The sequence below is a fragment of the Ochotona curzoniae genome, unplaced genomic scaffold (assembly GCF_017591425.1).
Source record: "Ochotona curzoniae isolate NIBS_2020 unplaced genomic scaffold, NIBS_Ocur_1.0 contig_1014, whole genome shotgun sequence".
In the NCBI taxonomy this organism is placed as follows: Eukaryota; Metazoa; Chordata; class Mammalia; order Lagomorpha; family Ochotonidae; genus Ochotona; species Ochotona curzoniae.
This window is the reverse complement of record NW_024464920.1, coordinates 49031842-49047133: the sequence shown is the minus strand read 5'-3', so window position 1 is coordinate 49047133 and position 15292 is coordinate 49031842. Positions and strand designations below refer to the sequence as shown.

General features: G+C 51.4%; 1 protein-coding gene across 2 annotated transcripts in view; it reads right to left on the bottom strand.

Moving 5' to 3' along the window:
* The window catches only part of XRCC6 (X-ray repair cross complementing 6), a 40116-nt gene that overhangs the window by 19548 nt on the left and 5276 nt on the right, over positions 1–15292 (bottom strand). The window contains exons 5-12 of one of the 2 annotated variants that reach the window (XM_040986816.1): positions 14524–14707; positions 13831–14017; positions 9362–9530; positions 8106–8267; positions 7001–7130; positions 4961–5061; positions 3067–3180; positions 1810–2012 (exon numbers count right to left, since the gene is read on the bottom strand). In XM_040986816.1, coding sequence (XP_040842750.1) covers positions 1819–2012; positions 3067–3180; positions 4961–5061; positions 7001–7130; positions 8106–8267; positions 9362–9530; positions 13831–14017; positions 14524–14707 — 1241 coding nt within the window. In that variant the 3' untranslated portion in view covers positions 1810–1818. Of the gene's footprint in view, positions 1–1685; positions 2013–3066; positions 3181–4960; positions 5062–7000; positions 7131–8105; positions 8268–9361; positions 9531–13830; positions 14018–14523; positions 14708–15292 lie in introns of those variants that run through there. The other variant, XM_040986806.1, reaches the window with a different exon arrangement.

Below are 15292 nucleotides of genomic sequence, written 5' to 3'. Positions count from 1 at the left end.
GGAAAGGGCAGGGACTCGGGCCACAGAGCTGGTCCGAGACTGCTGAGACCTTGTGGTCTGATGCCTGGGTCCCTTCAGCCCTGCTGCTTCGGCTCTAAGGGAACACAGCCTGGGGAGCCGTCCCAAGACCTCCAGCTGAAGCAGCAGGGTGCCAGCCGGTCTCCTTTGTCCTTGTGGGATTGCAGTTAAGAGGGGATTGCGGAGGGAGCGACAGGGACAGTCCAGTGGTCCTGCCATATTACACAGAGCCACGTGGGGGCGCCCTAGCACTGCAGGAGAAGCCAGCGCCAAGGAACACCAGAGTAGACCAAGACTTAGCAGAGCTCCAGCAGGCTCTGGGTCGCCGGGCTGAAAGTCCAAGTGCAAACATAAGATGTGGACACAAGCAGCCAAGACAGCATCCCTGCTAGTGGCCACGTCGGCCAACATCTTGACCACACCTGGCAGTTGACTTGAACCTATTGGCTCCCCAATTTCCCATCCCGAACAGATGTGAGGTTTTAGCAAATAATTTTTGGGGCACATGTTACGTAACAGCAGGCAACTAAGGGGTGGCGATGTCTTCTCCGAATAGCTCCTGTGGTCCACGGTATCAGAGTAGATAGATGGAGACCACAGGAGGACACTGGCCATCATGCACTTCACAGCAACGGGATAAAGTCGTGCTGTGGTAGGAGGGTGGGGCTGGGGAGCTCTGAACGAGGAGTGGGAGGAAGTTCTTAATGACACCTGTCATCCTCACGAGAAGTCACTCCAGTTGGGTACCACCCTGGCACTCCCCAGGCATCTGGCTGGGAGGTGAAGCACACAGCACGGGAACCTATGTGTTTGCCGGATTGGACCCAAGGCATTCCACCACGTCCGACGTGGCACAGCAGGGCCTCCCCAGCCTGGGCCTGTGCAGGTGCCAGGTCCCCAGGAAGCACTTGTGTCTTACACTAGGTGGAATGCCATGTTCACAGCATTAGTTTATACTTTCATTTTATTTCCAAAACTGTTCATTGTTGTAATGGTGAGGAAACTGCTCAAACTTATAATGGTGAGCAGTGCCAGCTATGCTGTCCAAGGGCAATGGAGGCACGATGCAACATTACGTCTGTACACCTCCCAAAGCTGGTCAATGCTGGCCAAGCTTGGGGACACAGCGGGCAGGCGTCACCCTCTGGCAGTGCGCTCCCTGCTCAGTTGTGCCCTCAAAGACCCTCAAGTTGTCCTTAGACCCAGAAGCAGAAGCTGAGGAAAGCCAAGGAAGACAGGAGAGGGATGGGGGAGGTCCCAGAAGCAAAGCACTGCCCTCCCCTCTGACACTGGGACCCCTGTCTCCATGGACCTGCAGCTCCCCAGCGAGGAGCATTCTCCATTTCAGCTGTCCTGGAGCCACAGCCTCCAGGTGACACAAGGCTGACACATGTTCACAAACACGGACGTTCAGGGGAACTCGGCATGAGCAGCTTGCTGTTCAAGAAGCCCAGCTTTCTTCTGAAATCGATTTTCAGGTTTTAAACAGGTGAGAGCAGAGGCTAGGAGAACATACTCCCGACAAGGCTTGTCATGGCTGAAGTACCTGTGTGTCACGTGTCCTCAGACGCACACGTTGCTAACACGGATGGTGCTTGATGGTGGTGGGGATGGCAACGGCTGTGACCTCTACACCGTTACCCCTCACTCAAGAACGACGACCAGTATGGAGTCAGGGCTGTTTATTCAGGGGGCAGAGTAAGGCACAGGGAAGCTGGAAGGTTTCAGTCTCCACGACCAGGGGTTGTCTCAGGAACACCGAAGCCCCTGGTTTCCCAGGCGGACTCTCTCGGGTCCCGGTCAGCCCCGGAAGTGCCTGGTGAGTGCGTCCAGCAGCTCCTGCTTCTTGGGCCCTGCCTTCAGCCCGTGCACTCTGCAGGCCTCCTTCAGCACGGGCACCGTCAGCTTGCCCAGCGTGCCCTTGCTGACGTGCGCCTTGAGCTCGTCTTCACACAGCTCCACCCTGGGCCTTTTGCTTCCAGCACCTTCCTCAGCTGGCGGAACGGGTCAGGAGAGAGGTAGGAAATGTTACCAGCGCCATCCCAGCAGCAGCGCTCGGCCCTCCCAGGCTCTGGGCTGCAGTGGCAGTGTTCACTGAGGCCAGCATGGGGAAGGCAGGCATCCTGACAAAGCAGGTTCATCAGACAATGTTAAATATGTCACACCTAGCCCATCCTTCCTGCAGCCACCCTGTAAGAACCAGGCGCCCTGCTCCGTGAGGGAACGTGGAGCCCAAGCGACACCGGCAGCACGTGCAGGTCCAGGCCCCGTCTTCCAGGGTCCTTCGGCCACAGGGAGAAGCTGCAGAGCCCTCAGTCTGACTCCCCACGGCACTGCTTCCTCACGGTTGTTTCAAGCAAGAAGGGCCCCACTCGGTTACCGTCTAAGCCAGAGCCCTCGCAGTGGTCACAGCTCTCAGGCTGGTGGCCTGGAAAACCTGAGTGTCCCAGTGAGAACTGTGTGTGCCACGGTGGTCCCGACCCGGGCGAGAAGCGGGGAAAGCCCCCCACACACATCCGGCTCAAGGCTGCAGACGTACAAGTCACACAGACTTCCCCTTCTATTATCTTTCTGAAAAATGTAGACAAGAGTCTAAAGATCCAGGATTGGTGAGAATATTGGGAAAAATCTGAGTCCATCTTGGGTAGGATGTCAGTATTTCACTTTAAATTCAGTCAGTTCTTAGCACTTAGCCCAGCAGTGTCTGCTGAGAGCGTCTCCTACGACTACCCACACAGACACCGGCAGTGTGCCCCTCTCAGGACGGCCTGGCCGACCGCAGGGTCTACTTAGAGCAAGCGAGGCCCAGCTCCCGTGAGGAGCACCTCATGGCCCTGGTTCTGTTGTCTTAAAGTGAGGCAGACCTGTGAGTCTGGGTATCAGTGAGGGTCCAGCATCTAGAGAAGAGCAGGCTGGAAAGCGGGCAAGTGGCACCCCGCTTGCACCTCACGCGGATCTGTGCGAGAACTGCTGGAGACGCTGTCCTCTGATAGACGCACGCAGGCAGCCCGGAAAGGAAACCCGCTTTCGTACAGGCCAGCTCCTCACCTGATCTCCTCCCAGCAGCTTTAGCTTCAGGATTATAATCCGGCGGGTAAACAAGCTCCTTAAACTCATCCATCAGGGAGCCCAGTCTCTGATTCATCGCTTCAACCTTCGGCACTAAAACATCAACACACAGAAGAGTGGCCTGAGTTCAAGTCCAGTGTTGTATCCGGTGCTGACTCTACAAGGACCAGAGGTTGTTGCAGGCATTTGGGGAGTGAACCAGTAGGTGGACAATCTCTATCTCAAAGAAATAAGTAGAATTTAAAATAAAGAGACACTTGGCTCTGTTTTAGAAAGGAGATGAGGTGAAGAATCTGCTAAGAGGCAGTTGACTTGGCCATGAAAACATCCAATAACTTCGAGCATTCGCCAAGCGCCTTCACCGTGATCATGCTGACTGAATGCCTACTTCAGCCAGGCACTGTTAGGAGTTTTTTCAACTTAAAACCACTTCTATTGAATCTGACAGCCTACAGGGTAAATGTCTCCCAGCTTCGCAGAGGAGGAAGGCAGACAAGTTAAATGACTTGTGGGCAGCGCCTGAGCTGAGGCTGTGGAGATGCAGCCCAGAGTGTGCAACCTCAGGAGACTCGCAGTGTTGAGTCAGGAGGTGCTGACCAAGCCACCAAAAGGGGCCTGTCGAGGGCACCCTGGGACGCAGGAGAACCAGGAAAGACCGCATGGCAGTGTGGAAAGGCAAGACACGGGGAAGACACCAGGTGAGAAGCAGCTGGTAACGCGTGGCATGCTGGGGGAGTGTGAGGAGTTCTGGGGTTGCCATCGGCACAAGAGGACCCCAAGCACGGAGTCACCATGGCAAGAGAGAGGGCCAGTGCTGTGGCATGGTGGGCTGGGTGGCATGGTGGGCTGGGCTGCAGCTGGCAACACTAGCATGCCACACGAGAACACCTGGGAAAGCGGTGGAGGATGGTCCAAACATGGGGCCCTGCCATCCCCGTGGGAGACTCAGATGCAATTCCAGGTAGTCCCACAGTTGCCCCTGGAAGTGAACCAATGGGTGACAGAAATCTGGCTCTCCCTGGCACTCAGCTCATCAACTAAGTGCCACCTGACGTCATGATTTACAGCAGAGCGAGATGAAAACAGGGAGGAATCTACAGCACGTATCCTTGACAGCTTGCTGGGCACAAGGCCACGCACCACCTCCCTTGCCTCGAGGGCTGTCTGCCAGACCCTGCTCTGTCGGTCACCATGACACTATCCAGCGACCCCTGGTTTCAATGCTGGGCCTATTTTGTCTCATATGCCAGAGGTCATTAATAACTTGGAAGCTACACAGGCCAGACTTCTTATCTGGACCTTTTTATCTCTGTGAGAATGCTCACAAAATCCAATCTATTTCCCAGTGTTTCCATCCACCACCCAGCCTCCTGTGATTGTCACAGCCAAGAAGGGGACAGCAGTCCAGTGGCAGCATTCTGGACACAACAGACCGGGGAGGCGACAGGCACAGAGAGCGGAGCCAAGGCTCGGGGCGGGATTCACCGTGAGCTACGCCCACACCTGCCACCTACCAGGTACTCAGGCCCATGACCAAGTCACTCCCCCACCCCAATAAAACAGGGACACTTGCAGCCCCTGCCACACAGTGACAGGGATTACATCAGGCGACACACAGAATGACAGTGCCAGGCATACAGCAAGCACTCAGTAATGTTCAGCAGCATGCGGCACAAGGTGACCTAATTCAGACAGGGCTCAGGAGGCTGGTGCTCGCTCACTTGTCCTATCACTGCAGAACCAGCTGTTCCCCTGCAGCCTCAGCTGCTCCAGAAAATCTCTCCCAGAGGGAAGGCCCGGCAGCAAGTGCCAGGGAGCCCCTGATGGCTCAGCAGGAAGCCCTAGCAAGGTCTCCAAGTGTGCACCCTCTTACAGGTCAGGTCCACGGCTTGTTCAGGCTCCATCAAGTCCAAAGCCAAGGCCTCCAGGTTCCGGAAATGCTGCTGCAGCACCGGGTTCTCAAAACTGTCACTTCTGTTAAAACAGTGATAACAACAACTATATCAAAGCATGACAAGGAAACAAATAAACCCAGCAAAGACGGCTCAGGTGCAAGGTCAGCAGAGGAAAACACCCCAAGAGAACAGCTCAGGGTCTGGTCTCAAATGCTTCTTCTTTCTTTTCTCCAGAGAAGGAGAAACAGGTCAGGCATCTACTGCCTCATTCCTCAAGTGACCGCAACGGCCAGATCCGAGCCAAGAGCTTTATCTGAGTCTCCCACCTGGGTGCAGGGGCCCAAGTTCCTGAGCTGTCCTTGCTGCTCTCCCAGGTACGTTGGCAGGGACCCGGATTAGGAGCAGAGCAGCCTGGACATGAATCAGTGCACATACAGGACACGGTGTTGCAAGCAGCAGCCCTGTCTGCTATGCCACAATGCCAGCCTCTCTAATTTTCAATGTATTATCTGATGCTTAAAATTCAAACTTACCCACTGACCTCACTGTAAGAGAATAAAGACAAAAGCAGGAGGTCAGGTCCTGTAAGTTCAGAGAAGACACTGAACCGTGAGTAAGCTTTCCTCCCATGCACTGTTGCAGCAGCACAGAAGTAAACTGAGTATGAATCTCAGCCAGTGTCAACAGGCTAATCCTCCACCCTATGTGGCCAGCATCCTATACGAGTGCCGGTTCACGTCCCAGCTGCTTCACTCCAGCCCACTTCCCTGCTTATAGCCAAAGCAACACAGGATGGCCCAGGTCCTTAAGACCCTGGACCCACAAGGAAGACTGGGAAGAAATGCCAGGTTCCTGGCTTTGGATCAACTCAGCTCTGGCCATCGCAGCCACTTAAGAAATGAACCAGTGGATAAAGACCTTTCTGTCTGCCCTTCTATCGCTATAAAACAAAAACAAACAAACAAAAACAGCCTTTAAAAATAAATAAATCTGGGCCCAGCATGATGGTCTTAAGTGACTAAATGAGACCTTGCAAACACTAGGATCCCATATTGCCATCAATTCATGTCACTTCCCATCCAGCTCCCTGCTTGTGGCCTGGGAAAGCAGTAAAGGACGGCCCAAAGCCCTGGGACCCTGCACCCGCTTGGGAGACTCAGAAGAAGCTCCTGGCTCCTGGCTTCAGGTCATCCTGGCTCTCGCTGTTACAGCCATTTGGGGAATGAACCAGCAGATGGAAATTCTTTCTCTGTTTCTCTATAACATCCAATAAAAACAAATCTCAACAAATAGGTCTTTTAAAAATCTGTTAAGAGGGCAGGCTTTATGTTAACTACCCTTATAACAATATAACAATAAAATAAAGAGTAAAAAGTCAGAACTGGAGTTGTACAGCGAGTTAAGCCACTGCCTAGAACCCCAGCATCCTGTATGAGCGTGAGTCGGAGTCCAGGCTTCCTGCTAAAACCCTGGGGAAAGCAGGAGAAAGTGTCCCAAATATCCAGGCCCTGCCACGCATATGGGAGACCAGATAAAGCTGGGTCACCCTTGCTCAGCCTTAGCCACGGCAGCCATTGGAGGAGTGAACCAAAGGATACATCGATACTCTCTGCCTTGCAAATACATACAATAAATATTTAAAAAGATGGAATGGTGTGTAAAAACTGTTATCATTTATCACATTATGCAGACTCCGGGAGATGGTTTACTGTGAGAGGAATCACTTGAATTAGAGAATTGTTCATTTAAACCTCTAGCAATCTGTGACAACACCAATGAGAAGCTTCTCCGGGCTGGGACTCTGCTGGACTTGTTCAACTACAGCACATCCTAGCACCTTCCGTACAACAAGAGCTCTCACTCTATACAGCGTTTTAAAACTCAGTAATGCATCATAACCCGTCAGTTAACCGAGGAAAAGTAAAGCCGTACTGTCTGATCTACACCTGATCTCAGCTTCTCCTCTGACATCCGGCTCCGGAGCCGCTCTGGGCAGCCGGCAGCTGGCGCCGTCTCACCTGTATCTGAAGCGGAGCTTCTGAACAATGGCCTTCATCTTGTCCACCTGCTCCGGGTTGGCCAGGACTCTGTCAGTAAAGGGCACCTTGCGTTTATCGTCAGCGTAGGGCAGGAAGACCAGCTGGAAGCCTGAGGAAGCACAGGGCTGTGCTGGATTGGACTTGCGGTTATAGGTGCCGTGGCTCGGCTCCAAATGCATCCTGTGGCCTGTGCGGTGGGGTCCCTGGGGAGCCAAGGCTCCACTCCATGAAACCCCCGCTGGGCTCCCACCGTCCCTCTTCCCCCATCCTCTACCACATATCCAAAGGAAAAAGCTCAGAGGCCCAAAGCTGATTTTGGGCCAGTGATTGGCAAGTTTGAGAAGAACTGAAAGATTGAGACTCAGTAACCAGCTGCTGCTGCCAGGAGACGCCCCTTGGGGAGCAGATCCCAGCGCACCTCTGGTCTCTGTACCCCAGCTGTGCCAGTGCCTGGCAGCCTGGCAGTGGGCAACACGGAGCACCTAGGAAAAACCAGGAGCTGAGAGACCACAGCTCAACAACGGAACGTTCAAAACTACAGCACACCTAGAGTGACTAGAAAGTTAATTTTTGAGAAGAAGGAAGAGTACCGACTGCCAGCCTCTTTGTTCTAAGCACCTGTGCGTTTACTCAGGCAACTCAAATGCAGAACCTCCTTCAGGGAAAGGTGTTCCAGATTCCCCACCGACATGGACAACAAATACAGAGGTTAAAGTATTTGCCCAAGTTGATCAGCTAACAAAGGGCAGTGCCGGGTCTAAAACAAAGTGAAGTAAGTCAAGTTTGACTTCAAACTTCAGTCTTTGCACTTTACAAATGGAAAATCCAACATTAAATGTTACACGGGTGCCAAACAGTCACCGTCACTCACGACGGGGCCCAGCAGACGAGGATCCCTCCAGAACCCTCAGACCCGCAGGGTGTCCCTGCGCACACAGCTCAGCGCTGGCTGCGACCTGCCTCATGCCGCTGCACACTGCACATCCCCAGGGCCTGCGTCTGGAGACCACGCTTCAGTAGGTTCAAGTCAGGATCCAAAGCATGGGCAAGGCTGAGAAGCTGTAGAAATCTCTGTGCCACATACCTGGAGGAGTCAGCTGGACTTTCTGGTCATCCAATTCCTCTTCTTGTGGTACCAAAGCCACGAAGTAAGGGGGAATGTTCTTGCGAGGCGTGTATCTGCACACTGCGAAGACCTCCTTGGCCAGACACTTGGTGAGCAGAGCGCTGAAGAGGGTCGAGCTGCCTGGAAAGCAGACGGCCGGGTAGCCTCCAGCCCAAAGAGCTCTCCTCCTTAGCCCCTAATGTGATCCTACAATTCCCCTCCCACTTTTTGTTACAATACTTCAACAGGGGAGCAAAAGGGACCCAGCGCCGAGGGGAGGTGGAGCAGCAGATCCTGTCAGGAAAAGCAGAGGCATGCAAGGCTCGGAAGCCTCAGCTACTCCCTTAGGAGGAGGAATTATTAATGCCAGTTCAGTCGCACTGACAGCAGGCGAAGGACATGAGCCGAGGCATGGCTGAAAAGCAATAAGGGGCTAGCGCAATAGCTCAGTTGACTAAATCCTCGCCTTGCAATCGCCAGGATTCCACACAGGCACCATCTGTGTCCCAGCTGCTGCACTTCCCAGCTTATGGCCTGGGCAAGCAAACACAACCTAAAGCCTTAGGCCCCCGCACCCACGTGGGAGACCTGCAGGAGGCCTGGCTCCTGCCTTCAGCTCAGCTCAGCTCCGGCCACTGCAGCCCTCTGGGGAGTGAACCAGAGGTGGGAAGATCTTTCTCTATAACTCTTCCTTCTCTTTGTGGCTCTTCCTTTCCAATAAATATAAATAATTTTTTTTTTTTAAGGAAGAACAAGAACCATCAGAGCTGCGGTTATTGAGCAATGCCAGAGAGGAATACAGGTTTGGACAGAATAAACACGATTCATGGGGCCAGCACTATGGTACAGCATCCTCTCTCTCCTCTCTGCATTCATTTAAACAAGATACATCTAGGAAGGTAAATAACTAAAAACAAGCACATCATCTTTAGTTTCCAAAACTAGAGAAAAGCCGTGAGGTGTTTTGGTTACTATCAGATGCCTGGGAAATACTCCCAGCCACACTACCTCCGTACCTCCTCCTGCAAACTTACCACGCTCCTCAGCATATTCAACGTGCTGCTGGAGAAATCTTTTTAACTTTGCCTAGTTTCACACTTCCAGAATTTGAACGTACGGCACTTGCAAACTGCTCCATTCAGGTCTGTCCAGTGCCCAAGCAGCGCCCCTTTAGAGCGCTGTCCAACAAGCTGGCTCTTGTGCCAGTCTTTCAGCTACCCTGCCCCGGCACGTACCGCTCACCATGGACTCCTCGGGGTACACAAACAGGGAGGGCCTCAAGAAATGGTGCTTCTTCAGCATGGCCAAGGGCTTGAAGCCAATGAGAATCAAACCTGGCTCATCAAACCGTTTCAGTTCCTCCGTTTCCTCTTTCTCTAACACAATCTGACGACTCCCATAGATCTACAGGAGGACAAAAAGAGCGAAAACAGAAACGACACAGAGACATAAACCTAGCAGAGTGGGCTTTCCGCTAACGGGCAGGAAGAGGGCTCCTCCTACAGGATAGGCTTAACAAGCACTGAGTAACTGCCAGGTCCTTTCCACCTGTCATCTAGCGTACCTTCCAGAACAACCCTAGGTAGGAAAAAGATGGGAAAATGTTTGGCCTTAAAACATGTATTTATTTGAACAGCCATAGATGGAGACAGAGACCTTCCATCTGATGGTTCAGTCCCCAGATAGCTAAGTGAGGTAGGGCTGGGCCAGACCAAAGCCAGGAGCTTCTTCCCGGTCTCCCATGGGGATGGCAGCAACCTAAGCATTTGGGTCATCTTTACCTGCTTTCCCAGCCTGTAAGCAGGGAGCTGGATCAGAAGTGCAGCAGCCAGGACTCGACTAGAGCCCATATGGGCGGCTACCTTTGCAGACAGCAGCTTCACCTACTATGCCACAATGTCAACCCCTAAAAACCTTTAACTTTTTTTTTTTAAATATTTATTTATTTTTATTGGAAAGGCAGATCCATAGTCAGAAGGAGAGACAGAAAAATTCATCTGGGCCTGGTGCAGTAGCCTAGTGGCTAAAGTCCTCACCTCTCACGCCCAATGATCCCACATGGGCACCGGTTCTAATCCCAGTGGCCCTGCTTCCCTTCCAGCTCCCTGCTTGTGACCTAGGAAAGCAGTCGAGGATGCCCTAAAGCCTTGGGATCCTGCACCCACGTGGGAGAGCTGGAAGAGGCTCTGGGCTCCTGGCTTCATCTCTACACAGCTCCAGCCATTGCAGCCACATGGGAAATGAATCAACACATGGAAGATCTTCCTCTCTGTCTCTCCTCCTCTCTGCATATCTGACTTTCCCATAAAAATAAAATAAATCTTTTAAAAACAAAATCCCCATCCACTGAATCACTCCCAAATCACTGCAGTGGCTGGAGCTGAGCCAATCTGAAGACAGGAGCCCAGAGCCTCTTCCAGGTCTCTCACGCAGGTGCAGGGTCCCAAGGCTTTGGGCCGTCCTTGACTACTTTCCCAGGCCACAGGCAGGGAGCTGGATGGGAAGTGGAGCAGCTGGGACTGCTGCTCCTGGGATCCTGGCACTTGGTGAGGATTTAGACAATTGAGCCATCTTTCCAGACTACTAATAATCTGTTTTTTAATATTTTAACAGATGAGTCTTGAAAATTGAGTTGTTTGTTCCTGGTGTGGGCTTTAAACCCTTCCTTCCTGGAACCCAGTTTCACGGCCTTTGGGTATTCCTTCTTTTTTCTTTTTTGTTTACCATGTCCTAAGTTTCCAGAGCCCTTCCTGGCATACCCGAACCATGTCCACTAACTGAGAGAGAAGACCTCGGGCAAGTACCGTGCCAGGGCTGTTAGTGCAGAGGCAGACACAAACACCTGAGTGCTACCTCCAATGTCGGAGCTGCACTTTGATCCTACATGGTGATTAACTACACAACTTAGGAGTGGGCCTTTAGTCCAGTCATTACGGTTAAGGTGCCACTTTGCCAACACCTCTCCCACACTGGAATGCCTGGGTTCGAGTCCTGGCTGTTTCCAATTCCAGCTTCCTGGTAACACAGACCTGCGAGGCAGTAGAGAAGGACTGACAGCCATGTGGAAGTTCCTGGCTCTGGCTCTGCCCTGGCCCAGTCCTGGATACCGGGGAATAAAATAGCAGATAGAAAATCTTCCTCTTTCTGTCCCTCAAATAAAGTTAAGATCTTAAAAATAACAGAATTTAGTAGCAGAGTCAAATCTGAATTCATGAACTAGAAAAAAAAAAGTTTGACATCCTATCTGATCAAGAAAGAAGAAACCCAGTTACCAAGAAAGCTACTCTCAATGAACAAGAGAGCAAGAAAAACTAGTTCTAAAATGAAAGAGAAAAATGTTTAATCTCCTGTTCAAAAAGTAGGACAAGGGGAAGGATTTGGCCCAGTAGCTGGCTCTCCTTGGGCGCCTGCGTACCAATGCAGCACGCAGCACCAGCTGTTTGCAGTCCAGCCGGCTGCTAAGGGGCGCCCTGGGCAGCAGCAGAGCTGGACCTGGGTCCCTGGCGCCCAGGAGGGAGCAGGGAACTGAGCTGCAGGCCCTTGGCTTCAGCGGGCTCGGGCCTGGCTGCCGCAGCACTGAGAGGGAAACACCACATATAAGATCTGTCTCTCTGTCTCTCCTTGTCAAATAAAAAAATTCAAAAAGTAGGGCAAATCATTCTGTACTGCATTGCAACTCATGGTTTGCATGAAATAATATTTAAATTTAAGTCATTTTTATAGCTGCTTAAACTTATGCAAAATCTCAGATTCTCTCCTATGTTTTCCATAAGTAAAAAAGAAACATGGGGCCTGACACAGTAGCATAGTGGCCAAAGTCCTCACCTTGTTTTTTTTTTTTTCTTACAAAGTCAGATACACAGAAAGGAGGAGACAGAGAGGAAGATCTTCCTTCCGAAGGTTCACTCCCCAAGTGACCATAACAGCCAGAGCTGTGCTGATCCGAAGCCAGGAGCCAGAAGTCAGGAACTTCCTCCATGTCTCCCACACGAGTGCAGGGTCCCAAGGCTTTGGGCCATCCTTGACTGCTTTCCCAGGCCATGAGCAGGGAGCTGGAAAGGAAGTGGAGCCACCGGGATTAGAACCGGAGTCCATATGGGATCCTGGGGTGTTCAAGGCAAGGACTTTAGCCAATAGGCCACCATGCTGGGCCCTACAGTCTTCACCTTGCATGCACTGGGATCCCAGATGGGCGCCGCTTCCCATCCAGCTCCCTGCTTGTAGCCTGGGAAAGCAGTCAAGGACAGCCCAAAGCCTTGGGACCCTGCACCCGTGTGGGAGACCTGGAGGAAGTTCCTGGCTCCTGGCTCCAGATCAGCACAGCTCTAGCCTTTGCAGCCCATGGGAGTAAATCAAAGGACAGAAGATCTTCCTCTCTGTCTCTCCTATCTGTATATCTGACTTTCCAATAAAAATTAAAAAATAAATCTTAAAACAAAGAAAACTCAAGTCTTTAAAAAAAAGAGAGATGACTCATTCAATTTTCATTTTTTATGTCAAATGTTCCTATAAACAGGCGAGAGGGTGAGAAGATATTCTGCATTTTCATCTTCAGAAGGGGAGATCTGCACAATCTAATGCACAGACAAGTTTTGATCAGCTTAGCAAAAATAAATAAATAAAAATTCCCTACAAAATTACACCTAATACCACCTTTCTTGCTTGCTTTTCTTTCCTTTTTATGATTTATTTATCTGAGGGCCCAGCGCCGTGGCCTAGCAGCTAAAAGTCCTCGACTTGAACGCGCTGGGATCCCATATGGACACCGGTTCTAGTCCTAGCAGCTCCACCTCCCATCCAGCTCCCTGCTTGTGGCCTGGGAAAGCAGTTGAGGACGGCCCAAAGCCTTGGGACCCTGCATCCGCGTGGGATACCTGGAAGAAGTTCCTGGATCCTGGCTTTGGAGCAGCACAGCTCTGGCCGTTGCGCTCACTTGGGGAGTGAATCATCGGAAGGAAGATCTTCCTCTCTGTCTCTCCTCTCTGTATATCCGCCTTTCCAATAAAAATAAAATAAATCTTAAAAAAAAAAAAGATTTATTTATCTGAAAGATGAAGTTACAGAGAGAGATTTCATTTGCTGGATGATTCTCCAAACGTCCACAATGGCTCGGGCTACTGTCAGGGTCCGGTGATTCCATCCAGGGCTCTCCTACATGAGTATAGGACCAAAGAATTTGGGCCATCTTTCACTGCTTTCCCAGGCATTAGCACGTAGCTGGGTTGGAAGTGAAGCAGTCAGGACACAATCCAGTGCCCACAGGCGATGCCAGCATTGCGGACAGCAGCTTAGTGCAGTGCACCACAGCGCTGACCATCTTAGCTCCTCGTCTCGTAGTTATTATAAAGCATTTTCTGTCATATAAACTGAGCAAGAATGTAGAGCAGGGCAGCATATGTTCAGTGATCAAGGACTGAAATGCCCATATGAACGCTGGCCCTGCTGAATCACGTTCTCAGGACAGCACTGGCCCACATGCCACAGTCCGAGGAACGACTGTGACCTGACAGCCTGATGAGACGCACCAAAGCTCTCCTCGCCCTGCTAACTCTTCCATGGGTCCAGGCCACCTCCCTCACATGGTCACCCTGCCACGTGCAGGTGGTCCCGGGCAGTTTCCCACCTGGGAGCAGACCATCAGACTCACTCTGTCCTGATTAATAAAACCCTTTACTTAGAAACAGAAAAGGGTCAAGTCACCTACCTGGGATCTCTTGGTGTCACTGGGCAGAAGCAAACTGCCTGTGTTCACACTGAACGTGCGGGTCTTGGTTCGCACTGGTTCATTTGTCTCCCGATACAGCCTCACTGGTGGAGGCTTGCTTGCCTTTTGGACCATATTATAAATGCCCACAGAAAGGGCTACATCTTGATTGAGCTTAAACTTTAACCTGAGAGAGAAAAAGACAAGCACGGACTCAGCCTGTACTACAAGACCTAAAAACTAACCCATGGCACCCGGGCTGCACCTTGCGCTATTCCAACACCGCTGAACAACCCCGGAGATGAGTGACAACATTTACTGCGCCTCTGCCCCATCTCAGGCTCTCACTTTTGGGTTTTGTTGTCGTTGCTGCTGCTGTTTCTTTGCTGTTTTTCTCTCCAAAGTGTATGTGTGTGCGTGTATATATATATATATATATATATTTTTTTTTTTTTAACTTATATAAGTTACACTTAGCCAATTTACAGAGTAGAAAACAAACAACGCACTCCATGAGCACGGGTGAGGCTCTTCTTGGACACAAGGAAATTGCAGAAAGAGCTGACACAACGCGAGTGTTCGGGAGGACCACGGCAGGACAGGGCCAGTGTTCGGGAGGACCACGGCAGAACAGGGCCAGTGTTCGGGAGGACCACCTTCCAGGCCCAGGGCCCACTCAGGCTGGGTGCACACCTGCAGAGCGCACGCTTCCTGGTCTCCTTGGCGCGGACCTTCCTCAGCAAGTCTTGTAGCTTGCTCGATTCCTCAAAGTGAACCCCCAGCTCCTCATCCTCCGCGACACTGATGATGTCTCTGTAGAACAAAGATATGTCGAAGCCCCCAGGCTTCCTCAGGTGCATCAAGTCGACGTAGATACCTGCAGGGCAGAGAGGGCGATGTTGAGCAAATGACTGTTTTTTTTTTTCAGGAAAACTCAAATATGTTTTTTAAATACTCCCCACCCCCCAAATTAGATGGTTAATATTTGCAGGGTTCAGAGAAAGTGGCTAAGGAAGCCAGACACTCTAAAAAATCAGCAGCACTCCAGGGAGCATCAAAGCAAAAAGAAGGGGGAGCTGGAACTGTGTCACAGCACGTAAAGCTGCTGCCTGTAAGGCCGGCATCCCATGGTTCAAATCCCAACTACTCCACTTCTGAACCATCTCTCTGCTAATGCAGCAGAAAGAGCAGCAGATGGCCCAAGTACTGCAGTTCCTTTATCCACATGGAGATCAAGAAGCTCCTGGCTTCGGATGGCCCAGGTCCAACCATGGTAGCCACGTAGGGAGTGAACCGGAAGACGAAAGCTCTCTCCCTTTCCTCTGACCCACCCCCAACTCTTTAATTCCGAATTTAAAATAAACAAAGAAATCTCATGGGGGAAAATAAGCTTGCTCAGGTGATCCTGGAGACAGCTAGCAACATGGTCATTTCCGTGTTACTGCTACACAGTTTCTCTCCC